Here is a 27948-nt window from a genome sequence, read left to right as displayed (position 1 = left end):
ACTCTGCGCCTGCATTTGGACTGACCCATCACATGAGGTCAGGTGTGGAATTTTCTGCTTGTGGTGTCATGTCAGTGCTCAAAATGTTTTTAGAGATTTTGGAGATTTTTGGATTAGGGATACTTAACCTGCTTTAAATCAGTTTATCCTCAAACAGCTCTAAGAGATAAGTACTCCTATCATCCCATTTTACTGATAAGCACGTGGAAGCACAGAGAGGCAGAGTGACTTCCCTAAGGACACACAGCTGATAAGGGGCTGGGCTGGGAGCTGACTCCAGGCAGGTTGGCTCCAGCTGTGCTGTAATCATTACTGTTTGGCTCAGAGAGAAGGGCCTTCTTCTGAAGGCTACTCATAGCAGGTGAGTAACCTCGAGGTTCCTGAGCCCCTGGCTTGCCATTCTTTCTCCTGAACCTGGCCCAGTGCCATGCTGGGTGCAGGGTACGTGTTGGGAACTTGGCTGACACATGCGGGTTCGGGAGTGACTGGGCACCTTTGGTCATTCTGCTGTAGGCTGTGGTTCCCCAGTGTGAGCTAGAGGAGGGTGGCAAGGTGGGGCAGGTGCCCTGGAAGTGACTGTTGTCCTGGGGCCCAGGCAGTACTTCCTGCTTTGTCTCCAGGGACCCCAGAGTCCCAGGGAGTAGCAGCTTGCTTTCTCCCTCCCCTTTCCCCAGGGACTGAGGTAGGGGGTGCTGGCCTCCCGTGACCCTGAGCTGTCTGCGCTCTGCCTTTCTGCCTGGTCTCTTCTGGAGGACAGGGAGAACTCTGTGTGCTGATTCAAGGCTAGAACAAGTTCCTTCAGCCATTGCGGGTTTCACAAAGAGGAAGTGTGAGTCACCAGAGCCTTTACAAGCTCCAGGTGAATGGAAGGGGTGTGTTGGGGGTGCACTTCCATCTCTCTTGGGCCCCATGGGCTGTGGGAGGGAATCTGGGAGGGCTGGGGCATTTCATTATTGTTTGGGTGATTTTTACTGGAAGTTCTTTTGAAGTGGTCTTCGTGATCCAATAGTGCTGAGTCACAGAGTAAATAGAATTAGCAGGGGCCGGGCTCTTGGAAAGGACACAGACAGTGCCTGTAGCTGGGGCCAATCCCAGAGGGTCACCGGGCTGGTTTCCTCCCAGAGGTTTCCTTCTGCCCCTCCCTGGGTTTTAGCTGTAGCCTCCGTGTGCATCGCACCTGCGCACTCCAGCTCTGGGCCAGTGTGTGGAGCGCTTGCCCTGGGGGCTTGTGAGAAATGCATTCTGAAACCCCACCCTCACCTGCTGAATAAGAGCTTGCATTGCCCAAGTAGTTCCTTTCATAGTAAAGAATCTCCTGGTATCAGGCTCTGGCCCACATGTTCACGTCCAAACTTGGCCCCTTCTGGAAATGTTCCCACATCATCCACTCTCTCTGGGTCTCATCAGGGCCTCTGCACAATACTTGGTAGTTTGCATGAGTTTGTGGTCGGTGCCCTGTTCCCATGTGTGTATGTGTGTGTGTGTGTGTGTGTACACATAAGGAGGCTGATCCTACAGTCCCCGTTAGCCCTGGCCACTCTGAGGTGGAGAATGTCCCTCCACACCATTTCTCCTTCCACAGCAGCCCATCCTAGGTTTCAGGGGCAGGTGGGGTGGAGGTGCCTTCAGGAGAACTTGGGGGAAATTGTCTCCTTCTCCTGGATTGGGGTGTGGCAGAGGATGCTGACACCTGTCCTTCAGCTGCATGGAAGCCACTGGTCTTGAAAGGACACCGTGTGACATTGGGGAGAACAGTGGCTTCTTTTGCCTTTTTCTGACAGTCCTGACCACACAGGCCTTTAGGACAACAATAACGGCAGAGACAAAGTGTGACCAAGACAAAGCATGACCGAGACAATGTCGTCTTTGGGCCTTTTTTACCCCCTTTAATGACGTCCAAGGCTCTGGGAACATTGTAAAAACTGGGTCTCATCCAATTTTAACCACTCCCCCCACCACCTCCTAGGATCCCTGCCAGCTTCCTGGGGAGGGGCTGGGGGTGATACCCAGAGATGCACATAAAGATGTCACGCTGCCCTGGTCAGGCCCCAGAGCCCAGTCAGGACTGCAGGGACAGGGAAGAGGAACAGAACGTGTCAGTTGGCCCGTGGACTTCCCCAGCCAGGGAGGGAGGTGGTTGGAGAGAGGGCAGGGTGTCTGCCAAGCTTAATTAACAGTGGAAACTCGCCACGGGGGAGGAGAGAGACAATTTGAAGAGGAGAGGCAGTTTACTGGAAGATGGGGCGCCGCTGATGCCAACAGTAAGAAAGAGGGGAGCGTTCCAGCAGCGGCATCCGGACCACAGGCTGCCAGTGTCGTCAGCTGGGATGGGTTGAGCGTAGAGATTTCTGGAGGTGACAATTTATTTGTGCCTGCTTTTCAGAGTAGGCGTCTTCCAAAAACAGTCTGCTCATGTATCAGTCGGCTAGCCTTCCTTGCCCCCATAAAGAAGAAATGCTATTTAAAAAATGACAGTTGAGTTTAGAAAATAGACATTGTGTTGGGTTCTTGTTCTTTGGAGATATCAACGGATTGCCCAAATTGCAATTGACTTTATTTCACAGATATTGAAGCCACATGTAATGTGTATGATGTAGAAAGAGAGAGGGGTTAAAAATGTGTGATGCTCATTGTTTTGTTGAGACAAAAATGCAGAGATACTGCAGAGCAAAACTCATAGTGTGGGTCGGACTTCAGATATGGGAGGTGGAACATGGGTTATTCATTTTTTTAGCAGAATCACAGAATTTCAAGGCTGAACCTGGTTTTCTGGTTTCATCTTCCTTTAAATGCACTGACTTCCCCATGGCATCCATGCCACTGAGTGCTGGGCCTCCCTCACTCTCTCATCCCCAGGCTTTTCATACCTGGCAGTGCTGACTGTGGTCATCCTGACCTGTTTAGAGATGCAGCTTTCTCCAGCATCTACCCACTGCTCCTGGTTTGGCTGCTGGAGGCCATCAAGAGCAAATCTAATCCCTTCCGGTGGTCCTGTTGAGGGACAAGACACCTACCCACTCCCCAATCATCTTCTTCAGTCCATGCTCAACACCTTCAGATCTTTCAGAAGTCTCTGAAAATGTGATAATGAGGCTACCGGTCATTGCGAGTCTCTCCTGTCCCAGTTCTTGCCATTACCAAAGTTGCTTTTTGCTTGCTTTTTTTTTTTTCTCTCCTCTTTCATCTATTTTTGTGATGGACACACCTGCTAGCTCACCGGTCTGCAGTCTGTCTCTCTGCCCTCCTGCATGATCCTCACCTCCCCAGCAAAGTCTCCTCGCTTTCCCCTCAAGGTCTCTCCTCTCCCCCAGAAGCCTCCCACCTACATGCATCTTCCTTTCCCCTGCCTTACCCCAATTTCTTAATTTCTCCTCTTTCCCTTCCAAAGATATGCGTGGGGTGCTAGTCAAGAGTTGCAGTGGAAGATGTTTTTTTTTTCTTGGAGACGGGATCTTACTCTGTTGCCCAGGCTGAAATGCAGTGGCATCATCATGACTCATTGCAGCTTTGACTTCCCCGGGCTCAGGTGGTTCTCCCTCCTCAGACTCCCAGGTAGCTGGGACTACAGGTGCGTGTCACCATTCCCAGATAAGTTTCTGTATTTTTTGTAGAGATGAGTTTCACCATGTTCCTCAGGCTGGTCTCGAACTCCTGAGCTGAGGCAATCTGCCCACCTCAGCCTCCCAAAGCACTGTGATTATAGGCATGAGCCACCGTGTCCAGCTGGGAGCTCCTTAAATTTGGTCCCTACATTTCTGGTTCTGGAGTCCAGGATCTCATTAGTTCTTGGCAGCTTTCTGATGCCAGAGCCCTAAGGCTTGTTCAAAGCCCTTATTGCAAAAATTCCATCTCCAGCTCACCCACTTGGCCTGGTACATACCGCTCTTCATTGTATAGTTCTTTTGGCTCCAGGAACAAAACACTGTATTCGTCCTTGTTTTCTTTGACCTACCATCTCTGCGTGTTATGCTTTGTCCCCTCCCAATTTAGTCTCTGAGTCAGTCCGCCCTCCCTTTTAATTTTGTGTCATCCATGGTCTTGATGAGCAAAACGTAGCTTCTGTTTCTGTTAATCATGGAAATGTAATTGCTGAAATGGGACGGGGGAGGGACCTTATAAGCTGTCTGGTTGAATTCCTTCATTTTACAAACCAGGAAATAGAGTTCCGAAATCAAAAGTGACTTGCTCAGCACGACCCAACTATGGGCACCTACATAGAGCTAGGTTCAGAAACTGGGCTTCACAGTGCTAGGCGGGTAACATCTGGTTTTGAAAATATTTGAATTCAAACCAAACCACAGTGGTTGTGTGTCCACAAGTAGGAATTAATATTAAGTGTGGACAAAAAAAAAAAACGTGCTACATTCTGGTTTTGGTAATGGTATAATTGCTCATCATTTTAGGAGTAACTTTTAATAAGGGGGCAGTTACTAACTAAATTATTGAAAATTGAGCCTAATACAGTTAGAACCTAAGAGCAAAACAGAAAAAGAAAAGATAGTTCAGTTGTTTAATTTCTGCTCTGTTACCCTCCTCATGGAAGCCAGAATCATACTGATAGAGATCTGTAGGAAACCCCCAAACCCCATCTTTACCCGGGGCACGTCACTCCCTTGCTAAGCCTTTCTCCAGATGTTCCAACAAGAAGTCAGCTGACTGGCTCCAAGTTCCCCGCTGCCCACCCACCCAGAGCAGGAGGGGCCAATAAAGTGAGGCGAGAGGCTGGGCAGAAACACCAAAGTCCAGATCTGCTGAGCGCACCTCCTCTGCTGGGCCCCAGATGTGGATTTCTAGTGCCTGGTACATGTGGCTCTCATGGCCTGGCATTGACTGATGATCATTTGGCCTGACAGTGGCTTTGGGTGAAGATGAGTGACCCCTTGGGGTTAGTAACATGGTCTCCCCTCTTTCCCCAGGTTCTACCTATAGCGTCCTGTCCACCATGCCCTCAGACTCAGAAAGCAGCAGCTCCCTCAGCAGTGTGGGTGAGTACCGCCTTCTGGGGAGGACACTGGGTGGGCCAGGGGTTTGAGTGGGAGCCAGGGCAGCCGGTGTTCATGGGAGAGGAAGGTGGCCCTCCCTTGTCAGAGTACTCACAGGATCATCTTCTGTTGATTTCATTTACACTTTCTCCCATCAGCAAAAACCCAGTTCTGATGTTAGAAGGGAGGTGGGGAGGTGAGTGCTGGGAGGTACATGTTTTGGCATTGTTTACTTTGTCAGGGTACAGGGCTTCTAGAGGAGCCTGTAGTCCCATCACCCCCACCCCCACCCCAAAGGCCTCATAGTAACTCAGTGACCACTACCCAGGAGACTTCACCCCTTTTGGAGTTGCCTTGGGAATAGGCATTGCCAGTCTATGCTGAATTTTATATGTTTCTCTGAACATGGGTTCCAGAAAGCCCATACAATGAGGCCAGCCCTTCTCCGAGTTCCCTGAAATCCAGCAGGAAGGCCACAGTAGTCTCTCAGCCTTCCCACACCTCCGTGCCCATTTCCTGCATGATGTGCCCTCTGTTTAACACCTCTAGTGGGGTTTTTCATGGCCTGATCTGACCATGATGGATGCAGACACCTTCAGTGGTTGAGTCCCGGCATCTTTTGAGCCCAAAGGACCCACAGAGGTCATCTACTCCAATTATTTTCTTTTCCTCCTGTAGAGAGATGGGGAAATTGACATTCTGGGAGGGGAAGTCACATGCCTGAGATTCTTGAACTAGTCAGGACAGCTCTTTCATATGTCAGTTCACATCCTGAACACCTTCAGTATGCCAGAGGTGGGCTAGGGCCACAGTGGCAAATCAGGCGGACGTGGGTGCCACACTTCTGGATGTTAGGGTCTTTTGGTGGGGAACAGTTGAATAAGTAGCTGTAGGAAGGGGAGGGCAGTGTGATGAGAAGGAAGACAGTGACCAGCGGGGGCGTTCCGTCTGAGTTTGCTAGGACTGCCATATCAAAGTGCTGCAGACCAGGTGGCTTACACAACAGAAATTCATTGTCTCACAGTTCTGGAGGACAGAAGCCCAAGATGAAAGTGTCAGTGAAGCCACGCGCACTGAAGGCGCTAGGGAGGGATCTGTCCTAGGCCTCTCTCCTCGCTTCTGGTGGCTTGCTGGCAATCCTTGGCACGCCTTGGTTTGCAGACATCACATTGATCTCTGCCTTTGTGTTCACATGATGTTCTCCCTCTGCGTGTGTCTGTCTCCAAGTTTCACTTTAATAAGGAAGGACACTGGTCAGATTGGCCTAGGAGCCTGCCTTACGCCAGCATGACCTCATCTGTAAAGACGGTCCCACCGTCAGCAATAATAACTGCTGTGGGCTGAGCAGCGCCCCTCTTGGGAATCCCCTTTTAGAATGAAGAAGTGCCTAGGAAAGGTGACACTTTAACCTTTCCAGATAAGGTTCACACTGGATTGGGACTTAAGCATCTTTTGGGGGCCCACAATTCCACCCATAAAAACACAGTTCCTCCCAGAATCCTCATCCTGTTTAGGGCTCAGGGTGGGCTCTTCTGGGACTGCAATTCAAAGCTCCTAACGGTATCCTGTCACTTTGTTCTGTCTGTTTTTGGTGCCCCGAGACACATCAATGGAATGATGGGATTGTTGGAATTTGGAATGTGGGACTCACCCTTCAGGAAGTGCATGGAGTGGGGCAGTCAGGATCAGTAGATGGGGAAGGTGAGGCTTTTGTAAGGTTGTGGACTGGGTAAGCCCTGAGCATACTCCTCTGACCTGTCTAGTTTTTCACCCTTCACCAGATAGCAATCAGCAAACTCATTCCCATCGGCATTTCAAGGGTTAAATGATTACCTTTCCTAGACACATGTGCATTCTGAAAGAGGATTCCAGAGCGGTATTGCCTAACCCACAGCAATTACTGCTGATGGTGGAATTCCTAGCCTGAGTAGGAGGATGCTTCTTGGGCAGCTGGACCCCAGCATACTCTGGAAGAAGAGTCATGGCCATGACCCACCAATTGGTTCTGCACACACCTGAAGCTGGCTCAGTCCTTGCAATGGAGCTGCCAACAATATCCCCATATTCTTCCTGGAAGTCACAGGCAGGCAGAGGGGCAGTGCTCTGATGTGTTTCTTGGAGCAGGCTGGGTCTGTACTGTCTGTGTCTGGATATTTAATGCGCAGTAGTTCACTCCTGTAATTCCAGCACTCTGGGAGGCTGAAGCAGGCAGATCACGAGGTCAAGAGATCAAGACCATCCTGACCAACACGATGAAACCCCGTCTCTACTAAAAATACGAAAATTAGCTGGGCTTGGTGGTGCATGCCTGTAGTCCCAGCTACTCGGGAGGCTGAGACAGAAGAATTACTTGAACCCAGGAGGTGGGGGTTGCAGTGAGCTGAGATCACACCATTCTGTACTCCAGCCTGAGTGACAGTGAGACTCCATTTCAAAAAAAAAAACAAAAACAAAAACAAAACAAAACTGGTTGCATCCCTTCTGGGCAAAGCCTCTTGAGTTCACAGAGAACTGATTTTGCTTCTCTTGCTCTTCTGCTTGAGGTTGCCATTGTCCTTTGGGTGCAGGCATCAGGGAACACCCACTCACGCTGCCTTAACCAATTGGGAAACGTATGAGCTCCCACACAAGGCTGTGCTAAGGTCAGCCAGTACATGGGGGTGCGGCTCCGCCCTCTTCGGTGCAGTGTCTTCCTGCATGCTCATGGTGGGGTGTCTGTCGCAGCAGCTCCAGCCATCACATCCAGACCCGAGAGTGCCCAGGGCTGCAGTGTCCAGTATGGGCGCCACTAGCCACAGGTGCTTAAATTTAAATGAATTAAAATGAAATTTAAATTTCTAGTTTCTCACCCAAATCCATCACATTTCAAGTGCTCTGTAGCTATCTCCAGTGAGTGGCAGAAGAAGGCCGGCTCCTTATGAGCAAAGGAACCTGTTCCAGAGTCCCCTCAGCATGGCCCCCTCTCATTGACCACAATTGGCAGCTTGTTTGCGCTGAAAACAGTGGCTCACAAAGCCTGATCCCTGGACTACTCATCTCTGATGAGTGCCCCTGGTCTAGGGGTTCAAGCTTCCTTCCATACCTGCTGCATCAGAAACTCTGAGGGTTCCTACAGCTTAATAGCCATCTAGTTTGAGACGGACCAGCCTAACCTCATCCCTGGGAAGGGACTGGAATGTCTGTGCTAGGCTTGTACTGATCCCTCAGGGTGGAATGCCTGGTGTGGTTGGCCCCAGGAACACTCTAGCATCTGCCAGAGAGTTCTGCCGGCTCAGCCACACCTGACAAGAGGCAGAAGTCTTTGCAAGCACACAGCACCCTGGCAGGAGGGGTCACTGGTAAGGTCACATGGTGACCTTAGGAACCTGAGGAGAAAGGGAAGAGCGAGATCCTTATAATAAAAACATCACCTCCACCTTCCCATTTACATCTTCCTAAATGGAAACGGCTGGGAAAGAATGGCAGGTTGTCTTCAGCATGAGAGGAAATTGGAGGTTAAAGCCTTGGTTGTGTAGACAGCCTTCTCTTAGGGGGCTGTCCGGTCTCAGATCTCCAGCCTGGCCCTACTCATAATTCGCCATACCTTTGCCAACAGCCTTACAGGCTGCAGGTCTTTGTGCCAAGGCCTCCTCGGGCAGTTTCCATGGGTTTCCATCAGCTAAGCACACACAGCTTCCCGAGGCCCTCCGCAGCCCCCTGGGCCTGTTGTTGTGACCTGCCCCTGACCCTGCACTATGGATCTGCCCGGGGACTGCACGCTCGTTTCAGGCAATGGATATTTTTTCTTCTCCATTCATCCTGACCTAATTTCTCAGTAGCCTCTTATTTTTCTTCTTGGATAACTGGGGAGGTTTTAAGCAGGAGAAGAGACATTCTTGGGCAGCACTTGTAAAGTGAGCCTTATATTCCATGAACATTAATATGGCAGGAGAGGTCTCCAGGACTCACCGGCAGGAGAAAGAGCTGGAGGGCTTCCCTCATATCCCAGGGAAGATTCCTTGAAAGTGCTCCTTCTAGTTGACAGGGCAAGGTGGGATGAGCCATCAGGGAAGCAGGGGGCTGCCCACTGACGCCCCGTGACCTCTGATTCTTCCCTCCTGGCCCAGACTTTTGAATCAGGGGTAACCCTTTGCAAAGTCAGTTTTTCAGAGGTGGGAATGCCTCCTTCTGGTGGGGCAGGTTTTTAGTGCTCATAGGGATCACGGTGAGGCACGGCCCCTAATGTTATCACACTGCCAGGGAGACAGGCGCTGTCTGGCACAACTGGCCATTCTGCCCTGTGTAGAGCAGGAAGAAAGAAGTAACACAGGGGAAGGAACAGTTACTTCTGATGAGGGGAATCAGAGAAAGCTTCCTGGAGGAAGTGACCCTTGTATTAGGCGTTCCAGAAAAGGTGCTTTGGACTCAGACACAATGGAAGCAGTTGGCCATTGCTGCTTATGTTGGTTTGGGTTTCTGAAAAGCAGACCCTGAGTCAAGGGTTCGAAAGCAGGTCTTTCTTTGATCTGGCTGGAGAGCTGGGGCCTGGGCCTGCTGCATTGGAATCTAACCTCCTTTCACTCCAAGCTGGGGAAAGAGCTGAGCTGGAGTCATGTACCCATTGACTAAGGGGAGGTGTCCTTCCCTTCATCATTGAGGACATCAATGGGGGATTCCTTTAAAGGCAGTGGCTGCCAGATAGCCAGTAAAACAAGGGAGAAGTAAGTCCACTCTGGCCAGCAAATGCAACTTTGGTCTGGAACAGAGGTTCTCAAACTTTGCCAGGCATCAGAATCACCTGGAGGGCTTTTACAACACAGAGGGCTGTAAGGCCTTACCCCCAGAATTTCTGATTCAGTGGGTCCACGTGGGACCTGAAATTTTGCTTTCTAATAGGTTCTCTAGTGAAGCTTAGGCGCTTTAAGAAGTACTGGTTCACCCCAGGCGGGGACTGGGTCTTTCCTGGATCGCTCTGGCTGTCCTGGGTTGTAGGTGCGGACGACTTAGTGCTCTGATGGCTGTGCTCTGCCACTGCTTCGCCTCTCCCTGGCCGCTAGAGCCTGGAGGTGGCCAGGACGTTTACCAAGACATCTCTGTGGCTCCTGGAAGCACAGGGCTGCAGCGCTTAGAAGCAAAGCTGAGAACTGCTTAGCTGTAAGACTGAGGAGGCGCCTCCAGGGTCAGCAGGAGCATGGCAGTGAGGTGCCCAGGACAAAGGGTGGTGGCTGAGAAGTCCACCCAGCTGCCAGGCTGTTTGCTGAGGCTCGGTGCCGGTGACCGTAGCAGCCAGGGCAACTGGCACAAGGAGCTGAGGATTCCTGTGATGGGGACCCAGGATTCTTCTGCCTTCCTTCTCACACTCAGGTGAGAGAGAGGCTGGCTGCCTTCACGTCCTCATGGCTGGAGACTGAGACAGGTTGTGTTGGGATGGCTCTGAGCCCCTTCCTTCTGTCCTGCTTCCTTCTTTCCTCTCCAGCTTCCTTGTTAAGCCAGGGCTGCCTTGTTAAGCCACCAGCCCAGTGCTGGCTGCTCTTTGTTCACCATCCAGAGCCCACTCCTGGTCTGGAGTCTTCCTGCTTTGGGCCGTTTAAGTCCAAACTAAATCCCTTACCTCTGAAATCTTATCCTGAACACCACAAGGAGAAGGACAATCTGCCTCCTTCTCCAGTGGCTGCCAGACTTGGGAGAGGAAAGGCTGAGGTCACGGGAGAGTTGACAGCTTTGCGTTAGAGTCCAGAAGAACAACTGCACAAGGTTAGAACCGCATCGGAGGCTTTTGTTGGCAACCCAGCTTGATGGTAGTTTTTGTTTTGCCCGTTTTTAAAAAAATGTTTACTGTAAATAACCACAGTGAGAGCAGAGGAGGTTGGTCCTCATCTCTTTACCTGTCAACATCACTCTTAGGATGATGGCTTCATTCAGTGCATCACAGTTTGGTTTTCTTAACTTAAATTTTTTTTAGGTTAGGTAGGGTTGCTCACACCTGTTATCCTAGCACTTTGAGAGGCCAAGGCAGGAGGATTGCTTGAGCCCAGGAGTTCGAGACCAGCCTGGACAACATAGTGGGGCTCTGTTGCTACAAAAAGTAAATAATAATAATAATAATAATAATTAGCCAGGCATGGTCGCACACCCCTGTAGTCCCAGCTGCTTGGGAGGCTGAGGTGGGAGGATTACTTAAGCCCAGGAGGTCGAGGTTGCAGTGAGCCATGATTATGCCACTGCACTCAGCCTGGGTGACAGAGTAAGACCCTGTCTCAGAATTTTGTTGTTGTTGTTAAGGTTATGTTGATTGAGATATAATTTACATACAGCAAAATGTATTTTTAAAGTATACAGTTCAAGTTTTGACAAATAGTCATGTAACCACTGTTCCTTTGAAGATGCAGAACACTTCCTTCTTTCAGGGAATTTTAGGGAATCCTACAAATTCCCTTCTGCACCTTTGTAGTTTGCCCTTTCCTGCCCCCAGTGGTGGCCATTTGAAGGATCCTGACGACCATTTGGATGGTAGGACTATCATCTTCAGAATATCTGTCCACCTCTAGATGCAATTAAGACAAAAACTTTTGTTGAATGGGGATTGAGAGGATTTTCTACAACTCTTGCTCTTCTCTGGGAACTTCTGGGTATAGCACATCTTGAGATTGGTTGTGAGGCTCCCTGTGGCCCTCCATGGCAACTCCCCATCCCTGAGTTACAAAAGCCTGAAGGCATCAGCTGCGCTTCCTGCTGAGTCAGAGAGCCTGCTGTATGATGGATCTCAGGTCTGGTTGGCCTTACTTTCTGTATGTGTGCTCAAGCCTTTGGCCCAGGAGAAGTGGAACAGGAATCTTCCCCTATTAGGAGGACTCTTGTGGAGTGGTTGAGGCATTGGCTCTGGCGTCAGAGCTGAGTCTGCATGGGAATCATCATTTTCCTAGCCATGTAGTCCCTCTGGACATCAGTTTCTCAAGGAGTGATCCTAGCACAGTCCCTCTAGGGAGCTGTGGAGATGAATGAGTTGAATATGGAAATGTGTTTAGCATAGAACCCGGTGCTTGGGCTGTGCTTGGCACATGTCACTGCTACTTTATCTGTGTGGCCGGCCACCCCCAGGTCCCCATGGCTGTGGATTGAGACAGCTGGAGACAGAGATGGGATGCGTTGGGATAGCTCTGAGCCCCTCCTTCTGTCCTGCCACCTTCTCTCCTCTCCTCTGGCTTCCTCAAAAGCCAGGGCTACAACTTTCTGTTGCCTCGTTTACAAAATTCAGAATTTCTTATCTCCCCAAAGGTAGGTTGCTGGGCCTGGTGGTGCTTTTCTGCTGTGAAACTGGTCATTTGATGTTTCTCTGCTATTTCTTGAACTTGATTATAGCGTGGAGTAGCCATTCTCAAAGTGTGGCGTGATGTCCCTGAGGTCCTTTCAGAGGGCCCTCGAGGTGAGACTGTTTTCGTAATGATACTAGGATGTCACTGGTCTTTTATACTCTCATCCTCACATGGTGTAGAGTGGAGTTTTCCAAAGGTTCCATCCTGGGTGCGTGGCAGTGACATTACACAGAGATGAGGCTCCAGCTGTCTCTGTGAAGCAGGACGTTAAACAGCCCGTATGACAAAATGCAGAGCAATGTCACTCTTCCTGCTGCATTGTTTTGTTTTATAATAGAAAGGGTGGTTAATGGCTCATAAAGAAATCGTAAGTGAATTTATAATAGAGTTTTGATTTTTTAAAAAATCAGTAAATGTTTAAAAATTCTTTCTTGGTTTTAATTTCTAATCTTGTAAATTTTATTAGACATAACGTCTATGAATAAAAGCTCTTTGGAGTGCCGGGTAAGTACAGAGGTCTGGTTAATACCTTGGGTTCTAGGATCATTTAGAGGCCCATATTCCATATTCCATAGCTCTGTGACCTGGACACACTCTTTAACCTTGATAAGATTGTGTTTCCTGATGTGAAAAATGAGGATAACGGCGAAACCTACCTTATGAGGATCAATGGGATAATGTATGAAAAGCATTTCAAAAACTGCCAGGCATGGCCGGGTGTGGTGGCTCATGCCTGTAATCCCGGAACTTTGGGAGGCTGAGGTTGGTGGGTCACCTGAGATCAGGAGTTTGAGACCAGCCTGGCCAACATGGTGAAACCCCATCTCTACTAAATACAAAAAATAGCTGGATGTGGTGGCGCATGCCTGTAACCCCAGCTACTTAGGAGGCTGAGGCAAGAGAATTGCTTGAATCCCGGGAAGCAGAGGTTGCAGTGAGCCAAGATTGTGCCACTGCACTCCAGCCTGGGTGACAAGAGCAAAACTCTGTCTAAACAAAGCAAAAACTGCCAGTCATGAAGTGCATGTTACTGATGGTTGTTATTTGGGAGGCAGCAAGGCATGAGGGTGAAGCACATGTGCCCCGAATCCAGGCTGCCTAGGCACTTAAGTCAATCACCTAACCTTGCTGGGCCTCAGTTTTCTCACCTGTGAAATGGGAATGATGCTATTAGTACACACCTGCAAGGTTGTTGTGACGGTGAAATCAATGCCTGGAACGTAACTTCCCCCTAGGCTTAGTTAGAGGATGAGTAGCAGGCATGTTCAAAGGAAGCTCCACTTGTCGGAGAGTCAGGTGGGTTATGGTTAGTCAGGTAGGTTACAGAGAGTCAAGTTGGTTACAGAGAGAGGTAGGTTATGGAGAGAGGTAGGTTATGGGGAGAGTCAGGTAGGTTACGGGGAGAGTCAGGTAGGTTACGGGGAGTCAAGTTGGTTACAGAGAGAATCAGGTAGGTTACAGAGAGAGGTAGGTTACGGAGAGAGTCAGGTAGGTTACGGAGAGAGGTAGGTTAGGGAGAGAGTCAGGTAGGTTACGGAGAGTCAGGTAGGTTATGGTCAGTCAGATGACATAGCACCATCACCTGCCTGACCCGCAATACTGCTGGGGGCTGCAGTAAAGCTGAGGGTCTCTTGCGGGAAAGGTGTGGGAAGGCTTCTGAAGCTGTAGAGGAGACCGCTTTGGGGAGAGCAGATGCTGACCCCTGGCCTCACCTCCAAAGAATATTTTGACCCTACAGGTGTAGCCTGGAGCACAGAAATCCTGGTTGTCATGGTGCTGGTAGCTTTAAACATAGTCTGTGTTGCTTAATGACAGGGACGCATGCTAAGAAATGCATCCTCATTTGGTAATTTAGTCGTTGTGTAAACATGAGTGTGATACACAAAGATGGTATCTACAGTATACCTAGGCTACGTGGTATGGCCGGCTGCTCCTAGGCTGCGAACCTGTGCAGCATGGTACTGTACTGGATATGGTAGGCAATTATAACACAATGGTAAGTATTTGTGTGTCTATACATAGAAAAGAAAAGGTGCAGCAAAAGTACAGAATAAAAGATAAAAAATGGTCCACCTGTATGGGGCACCTCCATGAATGGAGCTTGCAGGACTGGAAGTTGCTCTGGGTGAGTGAGTGGGGAGTGAAGGTGAGGGCCTAGGACATGACTGTACTACTGTAGGCTCTGTAAACACTGTATACTTAGGCTATATTCGACTTACACAAGATATTTTTCCTTCTTCAATAATAAACCGTAGCTTTTTTACTTTGTAAACTTTTTTTTTTTTTTTAACTTTTTGACTCTTTTGTAATAACACTTAGCTTAAAATACAAACACATTAGGCCGGGTACGGTGGCTCATGCCTGCAATCCAAGCACTTTGGGAGGCCAAGGCAGGTGGATCCCTTGAGCTCAGGAGTTTGAGACCAGCCTGGGCAACATGGCAAAACACTGTCTCTACATAAAATACGAAAACATTAGCTGGGTGTGGCAGCACATGCCTGTAGTCCCAGCTACTTGGGAGGCTGACGTGGGAGGATCACTGGATCCCAGGAGGTAGAGGTCGCAGTGAGCCAAGATTGCACCACTGAACTCCAGCCTGGGGGACAACAAGACCCTATCTCAAAAAAAAAAAAACACACACACACACACAAACATTGTACAGCCTTAAAAAATATTTTCTTTCCTTATCCTATAGGCTTTTTCTATTTTAAAAATGTTTAATTTTTTTGTACTTTTGAAACTTTTTTCTGTTAAAAACTAAGACACAAATGCATTCATATATTAGCCTAGGGCTACAGAGGGTCAGGATCAGCAAGATGTCATTAGGTGACAGGAATTTTTCATCTGTATTATAATCTTTTTATTTTTTAGAGACAAGTTCTTGGTGTCTAGCCCAGGCAGGAATGTAGTGGTGTGATCTCAGCTCATTGCAGCCTTGACCTCCTGGGCTCAGGCGATCCTCCCACCTCAGCCTCCCAAGTAGCTGTGACTGTAGACATGTGCCACCACACCACACCCAGCTCATTTTTTTGTAGTATTTGTAGAGACAGGATTTCACCATGTTGCCCAGGCTGGTCTCAAACTCCTGAGCTCAAGGGATTCCACCTGCCTTGGCCTCCCAAAGTTTTCAGATTATAGGCATGGGCCACCACACTTGGCTAATTTTTGTGTTTCTTTGTAGAGATGTGGTTTAATCTTTTTTTTTTTTAATTTATTTTCTTTCTAATGCCATTATAATCTTGTGGGACCACCATCCAACATGTAGGTCCATCATTGACTGAAATGTTGTTATTTGGCACATGACTGTCGTGCATTTTGGGGGTGCTGGAGTCAGGTGGTTGGGGTTCCACAACCTGAAAACACTGAAAAGTACAGCGCTGGGAGTTGAGGCTCTCCCTTCCCACTGTTGTCTGCCCATCATGCCCGGTGCTGAGCTTGCCCTCCTGGAAGGCCCCAGACCCCAGCTTTTGTCTTGGGGTACTCTTGGTTTGCATGAACATTTGGCCAACAAGGATCAGTGAGACAGGGGTGGTCAGGATGCCACAGAGGGTCAAAAGACCTGTCATGCCTCATGCCCTTTGTGCACTGTGGGTCCATTGTGGAACAAGCACTGTGTCTTCTGACACAAGTCAGCCTGCCAGATCCCATCCACACATTGGATGGCTGCTGTGACCTCCTCTAAGGGTTGGGTGGGATATCAGGTAGACGTATTGACAGGGTTCAATATAAAAGCACCATGGATTGGTCTCTTCTCCTGGGATGAGGTGCTTTCTTCCTGGAAATGGATTTGGATCTTGTCAGAGGCGGTGGTGGCAGCGGTGGCTGTTGCGTGCTGGGAGCATAAAGTGTGGGGCTCCCTGCAGGACTCTCAGTCCTAGGAGGGGTGATGAGGGCTGGTGAGGGTTAAGCACCCAGAGGCATCAGGACCAACTTGCATCGCGTCACACTGACCTTAGCTGGGAGCCAGCAGCCTCCTTTTAGCCTGCACGCCTGGGCTGGTTGGGCAGGTCTGTCAGGCGGGTGGACGGCTTGCAAAAGGGAGCTGTGCAGTGTCCAGCCCCGGTCAGGGAGGGCGGGGACACGGCCCTTGGGCCCCAGCTGCCCTGGTCTTTAGTAACGTCACTGGATTTCAGGTGTGCCTTCCTCCTCGAGCCGGGTCTTCCACTCTCCTCAGGGCACAGGTTGGTCTGTCCTCCTCCATGTGCCATGCCTAGTGGTGGGAAACAGCCGGCATTTCTGAAGCACGGGAGGATGCAAGGATTACGGTCAAAACCGTCGCATCCGGGAGGTGTGAAAGCCAGGTTTGGGAGAGAGTGGGCATCTTTAGGGTCCTTGCTGGGGCGGTTACTGGGGTTGTTGAGTGCTTGGATGCTGGAGCCAGATGGCCTGGACTGTTTCAGTTCCACCTGCTAACTTCTGTGGCTCAGCGTTCTCACCTGTGAAAGGGGAATGCTAAGAGGACCCACTTGTTGGGGTGGCAGGAGTAGCTAACACAAGTCAACAGCTCAGAACAGTGTTGGGCGCCTAGTGAATGCCGGCTGAAGGCGAGTTCACTTTATTATTCCCCTTCCACAGGCACCACCGGGAAGGCGCCGTCCCCACCACCCCTCCTCACTGACCGGCAAGTGAACGAGAAGGTGGAGAACCTCTCCATCCAGCTGCGGCTCATGACCCGGGAGAGGAATGAGCTTCGAAAGCGCCTGGCCTTTGCCACGCACGGCACGGCCTTTGACAAGAGGTAGTAATCGCGCCATCTCCCCTGCCCGGGCCCCATGGCTGGGGTTACTACCCCGATGCTGGTGCTATCACCCCCAGACACCCCCTAGCTCCTGGGGGTCCAGGCTGTACTGCCTGAGTGTCCCCTTGCCCCCACCTCACTTCCAGAAATGTCTCCCAGAGGCAGCACCCACACGTTTGTGGGGCAGGTCCCCATCATGCATGTGGAGAGGCCCCCGATAGTGGTGTGCTTGTTTGCAAGGTGGGCTCGTGTGTATTGTGTGTGTGTGTGTGTGTGTGTGTGTGTATGTGTATCCCTACCACTGTCTCCTAGACCTGCCCAAGTTGAGTAAAGTTTTATGTGGTTGGTAAACACATTAACTGTTCCTTGCCACATATGTGTTTTCTTTTTTGATACGGGGTCTTGCTCTGTTGCCTGAGCTAGAATGCAGTGGCGCAATCATGGCTCAATGCAGTTTTTACCTCCCCGGCTCAAGGGAACCTCCCCTCAGCCTTCTGAGCAGCTGGGACTACATGTGTGTGCCACCATGCCCAGCTAATTTTTTTTTATAATTTTAATTTTTTTGTAGCAGCAGGGTCTATGTTGCCCAGGCCGGTCTTGAGCTTCTCGGCTCCAGTGATCCTCCTGCCTTGGCATCTCAAAGTGTTGGGATAATAGGTATGAGCCACAGCATCTGGCGCCTCATAATCTGTTTTAAACAGAGCACATTCTACCTGGTGTCTTTGTTGCTTTGAAGAAAATTTTTGCTTCTTTTGTGATTTAGAGGTAGATAACCCATAGGGTGGGGCAGAGGGAGTCTTTATCTACCTGCATGATCTAAGAGGACTTTCTGGGAAGGAGGAGGGCCAGAGAGTGGTTTATCCTTTAGCTCCCATGCTGGTAGAGAGGTCTGGAGGGGAGAGGGGCTTGGTGCAAACACTTCAGTTTCACCTGTTTCTTTCAGGAGCAAGGGTCTGTGCCTCTGCACTCTGTGCCTCTGGGATTATGCCAGGGCTGCAGAGCCTGATCCCCGAGCTTGTGTTCATGAGGATATGCCCCTCAGTTAGTTGGCCCTGAGACAGGATGAGTGAAGACGTGGATGTGCTATGCTAGCACACAAGAGCTAGCACACGATGGCCCACGGGCCAAGGGTGGCCCACTGCCTGTTTTATAGATGAAGTTTCACTGGAACACAGCCATGCTCATTGGTTACAAAGTGTCTATGAGTGCTTTTCTGCTGCAAAGGCGGGGTTGAGTGGTTGCAACAGAAACTATATAGCGTGCAAAGCCTAAAGTATTTACTCTGTGGCCTTTTGCAGAAAAAAAAAAAGTTTGCTGACCTCCGCTCTGTAAAAAGGGTCCTCAAGTTTGAGCAACAGATTCTGCACCAGAATCACCCACAGAGCTTGTTAATGCACAGATCATGACCTCTCTTTCCCTCCCTTCAGAGCATCTGACTCAGGAGGGCTGGGGCTGGGACTAGGCCCAAGAATGTCTATTTCTGACAAGTTCCCAGGTGATACTGTGCCGCAGGTCTGGGAACCCCACTCTGAGAACCACTGCATATGGCGAGTGTTCTTAACCTTGATTGCAAATTGGAATCCCCTGGGGAGGTTTTAAAAAAATCCTGATGTTCAGCTGGGCATGGTGGCACGTGCCTGTAATCCCAGCTACTCAGGAGGCTGAGGCAGGAGAATTGCCTGAACCCAGGAGACGGAGGTTGCGGTGAGCCGAGATTGCGCCATTGCACTCCAGCCTGGGCAACAAGAGCGAAACTCCGTCTCAAAAAAAAAAAAAAAAAAAAAAAAATCCTGATGTTTGGGTCTTATCCTTAGAGATGCTAATGTAATTGATCAGGGCATTGGTATTTTAATGCATACCCAAGATTGAGAGTCATTGTTCTAAAGATAGGAGAAATTCCTTTTATTTAATATTTTATATATTTATTTATTATTTTTGAGACAGGATCCTCTCTGTTGCCCAGGCTGGAATGCAGTGGTGTGATCTTGGCTAACTGCATCCTTGACCTCCTGGGCTCAAGTGATCCTCCCACCTCAGCTCCCTGAGTAGCTGGGACTACAGGTGCCTATCACCACACCAGGCTAATTTTTGTATTTTTTTGTAGAGGAAGGGTTTCACCATGTTGCTCAGGCTGGTCTCAAACCCTTGACTTAAAGTGATCCACCCGCCTTGGCCTCCCAAAGTGCTGGGATTACAGGCATAAGCCACCACGCCCAGTCCAAAGAGAGGAGACATTTCATCACAGGTTTCTGGTGGACTCAGACCTGTTACACAGACTCCTGGGAGGTCCTGCAGAACCTGTCGGCACCTTTTTAGCTTTCCAGGCCCATGCAGGGAGCTCAGGCAACCATGGCTCCCTCCATCCTGGGGATTCTGATTCTGTGGGTCTGAGTGAGGCCAGGATATCTGAGTTTAACAACCAACCAGGTGTGTGTGGTGCACAGGAGACCAGTATTTGGGAACCACTGGGCTGGCCTAATCCAGGACCCGGCTCCCCTGTCTGTGTGAATCCTGGAGCCTGTGTTCATGGGGCAGTTTGCTTTCTGGGCCAGGCCCTACCACAGGCTGAATCCTGACTACGAGAGGCTGAAGATCCAGTGCGTGCGGGCCATGTCGGACCTGCAGAGCCTGCAGAACCAGCACACCAACGCCTTGAAGAGGTGTGAGGAGGTGGCCAAGGAGACTGACTTCTACCAGTGAGTGAGACCTGCTTGGTCAGGGCCCCCAATACCCACAGACAGCTGCCTTTGCCCTTCTTTTCTTGGGACTTGAGCCAGGGGTTCTGGTTCTAGTCCTGCCCGTCCCACTCAGCAAGTAGTCTGCCTACAGCAGGTAGATTTGTGCCTTTGGGCCCCAGTTTTCTTAAGTGTAAAACAAGGCTATTAATCCTTCACATTTTATTGCCAGCTTCAGAGACCTGGCAGGCAGGAAAGTGATTCAGAACATGCAGCAGGAGTCAGGCAGGTCTCTGGGTCTCTGTCCAGGAGCCATACTGCAGCTTCTTCCTGTAGGATAGTCCCACAGGGTGTTTCCCTTTGGTTTCCCAGCACCCCTCTGAGGGTCTTTGCCTGCTCACCTGCTGCTATCTGCCTGGGTCCCAGTATTTGGAGGCACTAGGTCTGTACCAAAGGTGCCTGTCTCCCTTCCCTGGAGATACATGTGTCCTTTTTGGTGTCAGGTTTGTAAAAGGTGATTTGGATGTTTCTGGAATTGGTCTGTTAGCAGGTTTTGGCTTGCCTCTGAGTGCTGCAGACCTAGCTGCCACTGGCTCCTGTCTGCTGTATCTACGGGGAGTGTTGGGACCTAAGGCTCGTGATGCCCTGCGATGGGGTGGGGCGTGAGGGGCTGGCCGGGGCTCACTGAGCATGTGTGGCGTGTTTCAGCACACTCCACAGCCGGCTCCTGAGTGACCAGACTCGGCTGAAGGATGACGTGGACATGCTGAGGCGGGAGAACGGGCAGCTGCTGCGGGAGCGAAACCTGCTGCAGCAATCGTGGGAGGACATGAAGCGGCTCCACGAGGAAGACCAGAAGGAGATCGGTGACCTCCGCGCCCAGCAGCAGCAGGTAGGCTCAGCCCCTGGAGACTGGCCATTTCTCCCAAGTAGTCCTCATTCCTTTTAATGGAGAGTAGTATTGAGAAGTAAGTGCCTTCCAGGCACGTTGGTGCACATCTGTGATCCCAGCGTTTTGGGAGACCAAGGTGAAAGATTGCTTGAGCTGAGCCTGGGCAACATGGCAAGACCCTGTCTCTACCAAAAAAAAAAAAAAAAAAAAAATAGCTGGACATGATGGCGCACCTGTAGTCCTAGCTACTCAGGAGCTTGAGGTGGGAGGATCCTTGAAGCCCAGGAGTCTGAGGTTACACTGAGCTATGACCATGCCACTGCATCCCAGCCTGGGCAGTGGATTGAGACCCTGTATCTGAAAAAAACACACAACCAAGTGCTGGATGTGCTTGTAGCTTGGGTTAGTACTGTTTCCTGGCCCTCTCAGTGGACAGGAGTAGGGAGTAGCTAAGTGTACACACACACACACATACACACACATAGTTATATCTGTACTTCTATATTAGACATGTAGATTGAAAGCCATGAGTTTACACTGACAGTTTCAATTCTAACTCAAGACCACAGGTTCATTTTGTTTTCACCCTTTTTATTTTTGTAACCTGCTTTAAAAACAGCAGTGACAAACGTGATTCCTGTTATTTATTTATTAATTTTTTTTTGAGATGGAGGCTTGCTCTGCCGCCCAGGCTGGAGTGCAGTGGCGCAATCTCAGCTCACTGCAGCCTCTGCCTTCTGGGTTCAGGTGAGTCTCCTGCCTCAGCCTCCTGAGTAGCTGGGACTACAAGCACATGTCACCACGCCCAGCTAATTATTGTATTTTTAGTATAGATGGGGTTTCACCATGTTGGCCAGTATGGTCCCTATCTCCTGACCTCGTGATACACCCACCTCAGCCTCCCAAAGTGCTGGGATTATAGGCATGAACCGCCACGCCTAGCTGATTCCTGTTATTCTTAGTCTGTTTACGTGGTCAGTTCCCCTCGTGTAGCCACCTCCCATGCCCTCGGCAGTGCCCCTTCCCACTCGCATCTCCCCTGACCCTTTGTGGGCCCTCCCACCCCATGCCTTCTCTCCGCCAGGCCTGGCCTCCTCATGCCATGTCAACACCCCCTCTTTATTCTGTGCTAGCTGTGATATCCCCTCTAGAGCGACCTGCCCGAGTAGAGGTCCTAGTGTCTTGCTCTGTCTCGCCTAATGGATTTAAGGCTTAATTGTTCAGAAAAAAGGAGATGGGCGTTTTCTCTTTCCATTTTAAAAAATTTTACATTTATTTATTTATTTTTTTTGAGACAGAATTTCGCTCTTGTCACTCAGGCTGGAGTGTAATAACATGATCTCTGCTCACTGCAACATCCACCTTCTGGGTTCAAGCGATTCTCCTTCCTCAGCCTCCCAAGTAGCTGGGACTGCAGGTGTGTGCCACCACAGCCAGCTAATTTTTTGGTATTATTAGTAGAGACGGAGCTTCACCACTTTGGCCAGGCCGGTCTCAAACTCCTGACCTCAGGTGATCTGCCCACCTTGTCCTCCCAAAGTGCTGGGATTACAGATGTGAGCCACCGTGCTGAGCCTTTTTATATTTTTTTCCATTTTATACTATTGTTTTCTAATTGCAGAATTAATATTTGTTTTGTAACAATAACAAACAATACAGAAATTTACAAAATTTCTGCTCCACAGAAATAACTACCATGAATGCACTGACAGTGAAAAGTTTAAAATTTGTATCTGTATTTACAGAACCCTTTACAATAAAAAAAAGAAAGAACATGGAACCCTTTACAATACAGTGATATATAATACATTTGTTGCTAACATTTTTTTTTTAACTTAATATATGATGTGCAGCCAAGCATGGTGGCTCATGCTTATAGTCCCAGCACTTTGAGAGGCCGAGGCTGGTCGGAAGTTTGAGACCAGCCTGGCCAAAATGGTGAAACCCTGTCTTTACTAATAATACAAAAATTAGCCGGGCATGATGGCAGGTGCCTATAATCCCAGCTACTTGAGAGGCTGAGGCATGAGAATTGCTTGAACCCAGGAGGCAGAGGTTGCAGTGAGCTGAGATCAAGCCACTGCACTCCAGCCTGGGTGACAGAGTGAAACTGTCTCCAAAAAATATATAAAAACTAAAAAATAGCCAGGTGCAGTGGCTACGCCTGTAATCTCAGCACTTTGGGAGGCCAAGGCAGGTGGATCACCTGAGATTGGGAGTTCAAGACCAGCCTGACCAAAATGGAGAAACCCCATCTCTACTACAAATACAAAATTAGCCAGTGTGGTGGCGCATGCCTATAATCCCGGCTACTTGGGAGGCTGAGGCAGGAGAATCACTTGAACCCAGGAAGTGGAGGTTGTGGTGAGCCAAGATTGCGCCATTGCATTCCAGTCTGGGCAACAAGAACGAAACTTTGTCTCAAAAAATAAAATAAATAAATGTATGATATGTATATTTCTATTTTAGTACAAATTCTACTTGTTGTTTTTAACTGCTGCAAAGTATTGAGTTACAGAGAAGAACCATAATTGATTTAACCAGTCCCCTATTGACTGACTCTTGCACTATTTTCAGTATTTTCAAAAATTGTAAACCATATTCCATTCAAAAGCTTGCTTCTGTTGAAAAACTTGCTGTTTATTTTCTTTCTCTGACATTGATTGAGGTCTTATGCAAGCTCAGCAAGGGACCCTAAGATGGCTATAGTTGGAGCTTTATAGAGGTCTCTTTTGTGCCCCCCTCTGATTCTGGGAATTGGTTGTGTGAGGTCAGGTCCAGTGGCTGGTGCAGAGGTTGGTATTTAGCCCACAGGTCTTGACGGAGCCTTGATAATGGAAGGCTGGCAGCAGGAAGAAGGAAGACTGCTTCCTTGCACCTGCTGCTTGGCCCAGAGAAGCTGCGGCAACACTCTTCCCACCCTTTATAGGTTCAGGAGGTGGCGGTGGTGCTCTTGGAGCATTTCTCTAAGGATGAAATGAGAGAGGAGAAAGTGCCGTGCTTGCACTGGTCAGTACTGCCCACAACCCATTCCCCCTGCGGGGATGCTTCCTTGTACAAGTCAGTGGAGCTTCCTAGAGAAAAACAGATTTCCAGACTGCAGGTTTTCCGTTTCTAAGGAGGCAAAAATATTTTTAACCTCAAAAGAAATCCTTTGGCGGAATCCTGCCTGTGAAGCAGGTAAGGATGGAGGTGCTGTGGTGAAACAAAGCTCCTGGGAAGCTGCCTGAGGGGACGGCCCTCTAAGAGTTGGAGCCCCTTCTCTGCCCTGAGGTGCTTGCGGTAACCTCCCCCACCTGAGGGCAGGCTAGCCGTCCTGGCTTCAGCTGCACTTTGCTTTGTGCTTTGTTTTCTTGTACTTTTGCCTGCTAGCAGTTTTCTCTTCTTGATCTGCACTTGGCTCAAGGAACCTTTTGCCTCGGGGTTTAGTTTGGATTCTGTTCTTCCTTGAGAGAATCATCATTTCAGATGCGTATGTGGCTCCATGGCAGTCCAAGGGAAGCCCCACAGCCTTGCTGGGAAGTGTGAGGTTGGTGCTTCTCAGTGTAGCAGAACTGGCTTGTATGGCTGTCACGAGGCTGAAAGACACTGCGTGGAAGGCACTGATACCACGTGCCCGTGCGTGTGAGGTGCTTGGTCACTGTTGTGGTCGTTATTGATGTTATTCCAGTCCTGTCAAGTCTGGGTTAAAATCTGCCTCATCCAGGATGTGTAAAAATTAGAACCTGCATACGTTGTGGGTGGGAATAAATGATACAGCTACTGTGATTCCTCAAAAAACTAAGCATAGCTAGCTAACAGTTGACCTCCCAGTGACTCTCCTAGGTGTACACCCAAGGGAATTGAAAATATATGTCCACACAGAAACTTGGGGTGTGAATATTCATAGCAGCCCAAAACTGGTAACAACCCAAAGGTCCACTGACTGATGAATGGGTGAATAAAACGTGGTCTCTCCATACGATGGAATATCATTCAGCATAACAAAGAATGCAGTACCAATCCATACTCTAATGTGGATGAACTTCAAAAACAGGACAGCAAATGGAAGAAACCAGCCACAAAAGACCACAAACTATGATTCCAGTTACGTGAATTATCCACAACAGGGACATCTGTATAGACACAAAGCAGATTTGTGGTTGTCTTGGGCTGGGCATAAAATGTTCTGGAATTAGACAGCAGTGGTGGCTGCACGACTCTGTGGATTCATAACCTTGTGAATATATTTAAAAACCACTGAATTGCACACTTTGTGTGGTATGTAAATTATAACTCAGAGGGGGAAAAAAAAAGACTCAGATTTTTCACCTTGTTATAAAAAGAGAAATCTGGGCTGGGTACAGTGGCTCACGCCTGTAATCCCAGCACTTTGGAAGGAGCAGGAGGATCCCTTGAGTCCAGAAGTCCAACACCAGCCTGGGCGACATAGACTCTATCTCTACAAATCTTGTTTAATTAAAAAAATTATTTTTTAGAAAGAGCACTCAGCCCTCACAAAGCGTGAAGTTTCCTTGTCTCCCATTCTCTGACTTTCTTGAGCACGTGCTCAGCTTTACAGACCTTCAGACTGAGACGTCCCTCCCGCCCCTGCCCCCGTCTCCCTCTCCCTTTCCTGTCTGCCCCATAGGGGAGGGTCTTCCTCCCCCACCCCACGGTCCATTCCCTGCTCCCTTTTTCCTAGTGCTGCGATCCTTGGCAACAGGGTCAGGGGTGGGGATGTATCCTAGTCACTGGGGTCCCCCAGGTCAGTTCAGCTGGACAAGTGCCTCTCAACAAGCACCACCTCCAGACCCCACCAGGAGAAGAGGCCTGGCTGCCATAGGGAGCAGGGCTGGGAGCATCTCAGAACTGCTGCATGGGCAGCCCCGCATCCCGGCAGGCATGGGGTGGATGCCTGGCTGTGGGATGCCCAGGTGGCAGCAGGCCAGCAGCAGAGGAAGTGGGGACATGGGGATGGCCACAGGCGTGCTCCCCGCTGGGCCCAAGGGCAAAGGTTGACCTCACTGGACAAGGGCAGTTTTGTTGCCGGGTTCCTCCCGTGCCTTGTAAACTTGAAGAGGCCCTTGCAGGGTAAATGGTGCTGTTTGACTTTTGCGCTTGCTTGAGGGATTTGTGGGGCTTCCCAGCCCTCTGCATGATTTATCTTGGAGGAAATGAGGCAGCCCTGGGGGAGGGGGCTCCATGGTTGAGAGCAGCAGACAGGTGTTTTGTCTGTGTGTGTGTGTGTTTTGCTGGAGAGGGCCACAGCTAGGCATCCCCATCTCCGTGTTTGGGCAGTCGGAGTGCGCCTTCTTGGATTCTTCTAGGCTGTATCAAGAATGCCCAGGAGACCCTGGACGGAGACTGACAAGGCTTGGTGGGGGAATCTTAAGTAGAGGGTGTTTCCATATCTTTTTTCTTTACTAAAATGGTACATACTCTTCAGTTAAAATAGAAAAAGTATTCAACCAGTGTGGAAGGCACCTACCCACCTCCTCAGACCCAGCCTAGCTTTGTGGAAATGACCAGCCTCTGTGTAAACCACTGGGATGTGGATCCTTGTAGATTTTTTTTTATGCCACATTTAACACTCATACAGTTTTGTTTGTATTCCCTGAAACGTGCCTTAAAAAAAAATCCTGTAACACATCATGGGTCCCCTTGCATTTGCTGTGAATTTGCACCTCCAGAAAGGTCCTTGCTTGTTCGGTTGTTTGTCATGTGTGAATTGCATTCTGTGTGGAGCCTCTTGGTGGTATCTTCCGTGTTACAGACCATGTTTCAGTGGACACACATCTTTATGCTCTTTTGTACACACATTTTGAAGTTTGAGCCTTACGGGTAGAATTTCTGGGACAGTGCACATGTTCTCCTAGGTCCTGCCAATTTGTGTGGGAAACCTCTCAGGCTCCAGGAACCTTCTTTCTCCTCCCCCCTGCCCTTTCTCCTGTCTTTAAAATATACTTTCTCTTGTAATTCATGAGAGTCTATTTTCTTGTCCCAGGTATCCTAATGCCCTTTCATGGGCCTGGAGGAAGGAAGGGGGGAGAGGGGTTTAGTCATTGCTGAAAGGCATCCCTTACAGAGAAGCCCAGGAAGACGGAGTGTTCTGACCAGGGTGGGATACAGATAGGAGGGTTGGTCTCTTCCCAGCCTCCCTGCAGGGAGCAGCTCAGATTATGGCTGTCCTTGTGCCTCCCCTATGAAACTTCCACCCCCTTCTCCTAAGCCCCTTGGACTCACAGGCCATCTGTCCTGTGCTCCGGCCAGGCTCAGGGGCTCACGCCTGTAATCTTAGCGCTTTGGAAGGCTGAGGTGGGTGCATCACTTGAGTCTAGGTGTTCAAGAGCAGCCTGGGCAACATAGTGAGACCCCCATCTCTACAAAAACTAAAAAAGTTAGCTGAGTGTGGTGGGCTGTGCCTGTGGTCCCAGCTGCTTGGGAGGCTGAGGCAGGAGGATCACTTGAGCCTGGGAGGTCGAGGTCGCAGTGAACTGTGATTGTGCCATTGTGCTCCAGCCTGGAACTGAGCAATAACCTGTCTCAAAAAAAAAAAAAAAAAAGAAAAAAGAAGTTGACTGTCTTTAAATTTAGAATTCTGGGCCAAATTTAAATGTTCTCTCTTTCCTTGGCCTTTGCTGGGAAGCTAAACATTTGCCTGTAGTTAGATGTGTGTCTCTGTGTATGTGTGTGTGTGTGCACGTGCATGTGGAAATACCTACCAAGAACGTAATCTTATAATGGTGAGAGGGAAAAATTCTAGACTGATAGATAGGAATGTTTTTCGGATTCTCTGGAGTTAACTGTGACCTGGTTCCCTAGCTTTGTTCAGAGGCTGTTGGTTACACAGCACAGGCCTGGTGCCGAGTCCTGCTTGTGGAGAAAGCGTGAGAAGCGTTTGGGGCCCCGCGAGCCTCTTTCAGTATGGGGATGCTGCCCTGTGGGAACAGGTTATTCTGTTTAACTCCAAGGCTGCAGTGAGAGCCAGAGGTTAGGAGTTGCAGGGAGGCGGGCAGAGTAGCTCCTGGTGAGCAGGACCCTGCCCTTCGGGCTTTCGCTTGTGGAGCCGGCAGGGTTGGTGGTTGTCGCAGTGGAAGCAGTTCAGGGCTTGATCTCTCTCCCAGTGCCTTCCACGGGAGGATCCCACCGTGTTAATGAAGGCGGGTTGGGGGGAGCATCAGAAAGGACCCGGAGGTCTGTGCTGGGGCTTCCTTGACCGACCCTGTCGCACTGGGAATTTGTGGCCCACTCTCACGGCCCATTCTGGCAGCTTGATTCACACAGCCCTGAATTGTCCCTCAAGGCTAGGCGTTGGGGGGACTGTTCCCCAATGAATCCATACGGCCCTGAGTCGTCCCTCAAGGCTAGGCATTCGGGGGACTGTTCC

General features: G+C 49.6%; 1 protein-coding gene and 1 long non-coding RNA gene across 7 annotated transcripts in view; both read left to right on the top strand.

Moving 5' to 3' along the window:
• Positions 1–27948, top strand: part of DLG5 (discs large MAGUK scaffold protein 5) — a 147268-nt gene that overhangs the window by 51262 nt on the left and 68058 nt on the right. For 3 of the 6 annotated variants that reach the window (XM_032259182.1, XM_032259180.1, XM_032259185.1), the window contains exons 2-5: positions 4917–4985; positions 16850–17012; positions 19565–19708; positions 20396–20579. In XM_032259182.1, coding sequence (XP_032115073.1) covers positions 4917–4985; positions 16850–17012; positions 19565–19708; positions 20396–20579 — 560 coding nt within the window. Of the gene's footprint in view, positions 1–952; positions 2262–2334; positions 2355–4916; positions 4986–16849; positions 17013–19564; positions 19709–20395; positions 20580–27948 lie in introns of those variants that run through there. The other 3 variants (XM_032259183.1, XM_032259184.1, XM_032259181.1) reach the window with 3 other exon arrangements.
• LOC116537161 lies at positions 13557–13839 on the top strand. Its single transcript, XR_004262994.1, has 3 exons — positions 13557–13608; positions 13643–13703; positions 13780–13839. It is a non-coding gene; the product is annotated as an uncharacterized LOC116537161 (long non-coding RNA).

This window comes from Sapajus apella, unplaced genomic scaffold (genome assembly GCF_009761245.1).
Source record: "Sapajus apella isolate SASKATOON/1434 unplaced genomic scaffold, GSC_monkey_1.0 scaffold107, whole genome shotgun sequence".
Classification (NCBI taxonomy): domain Eukaryota; kingdom Metazoa; phylum Chordata; class Mammalia; order Primates; family Cebidae; genus Sapajus; species Sapajus apella.
The sequence above is the reverse complement of the archived record's forward strand: the minus strand, read 5'-3'. Positions and strand labels throughout refer to the sequence as shown.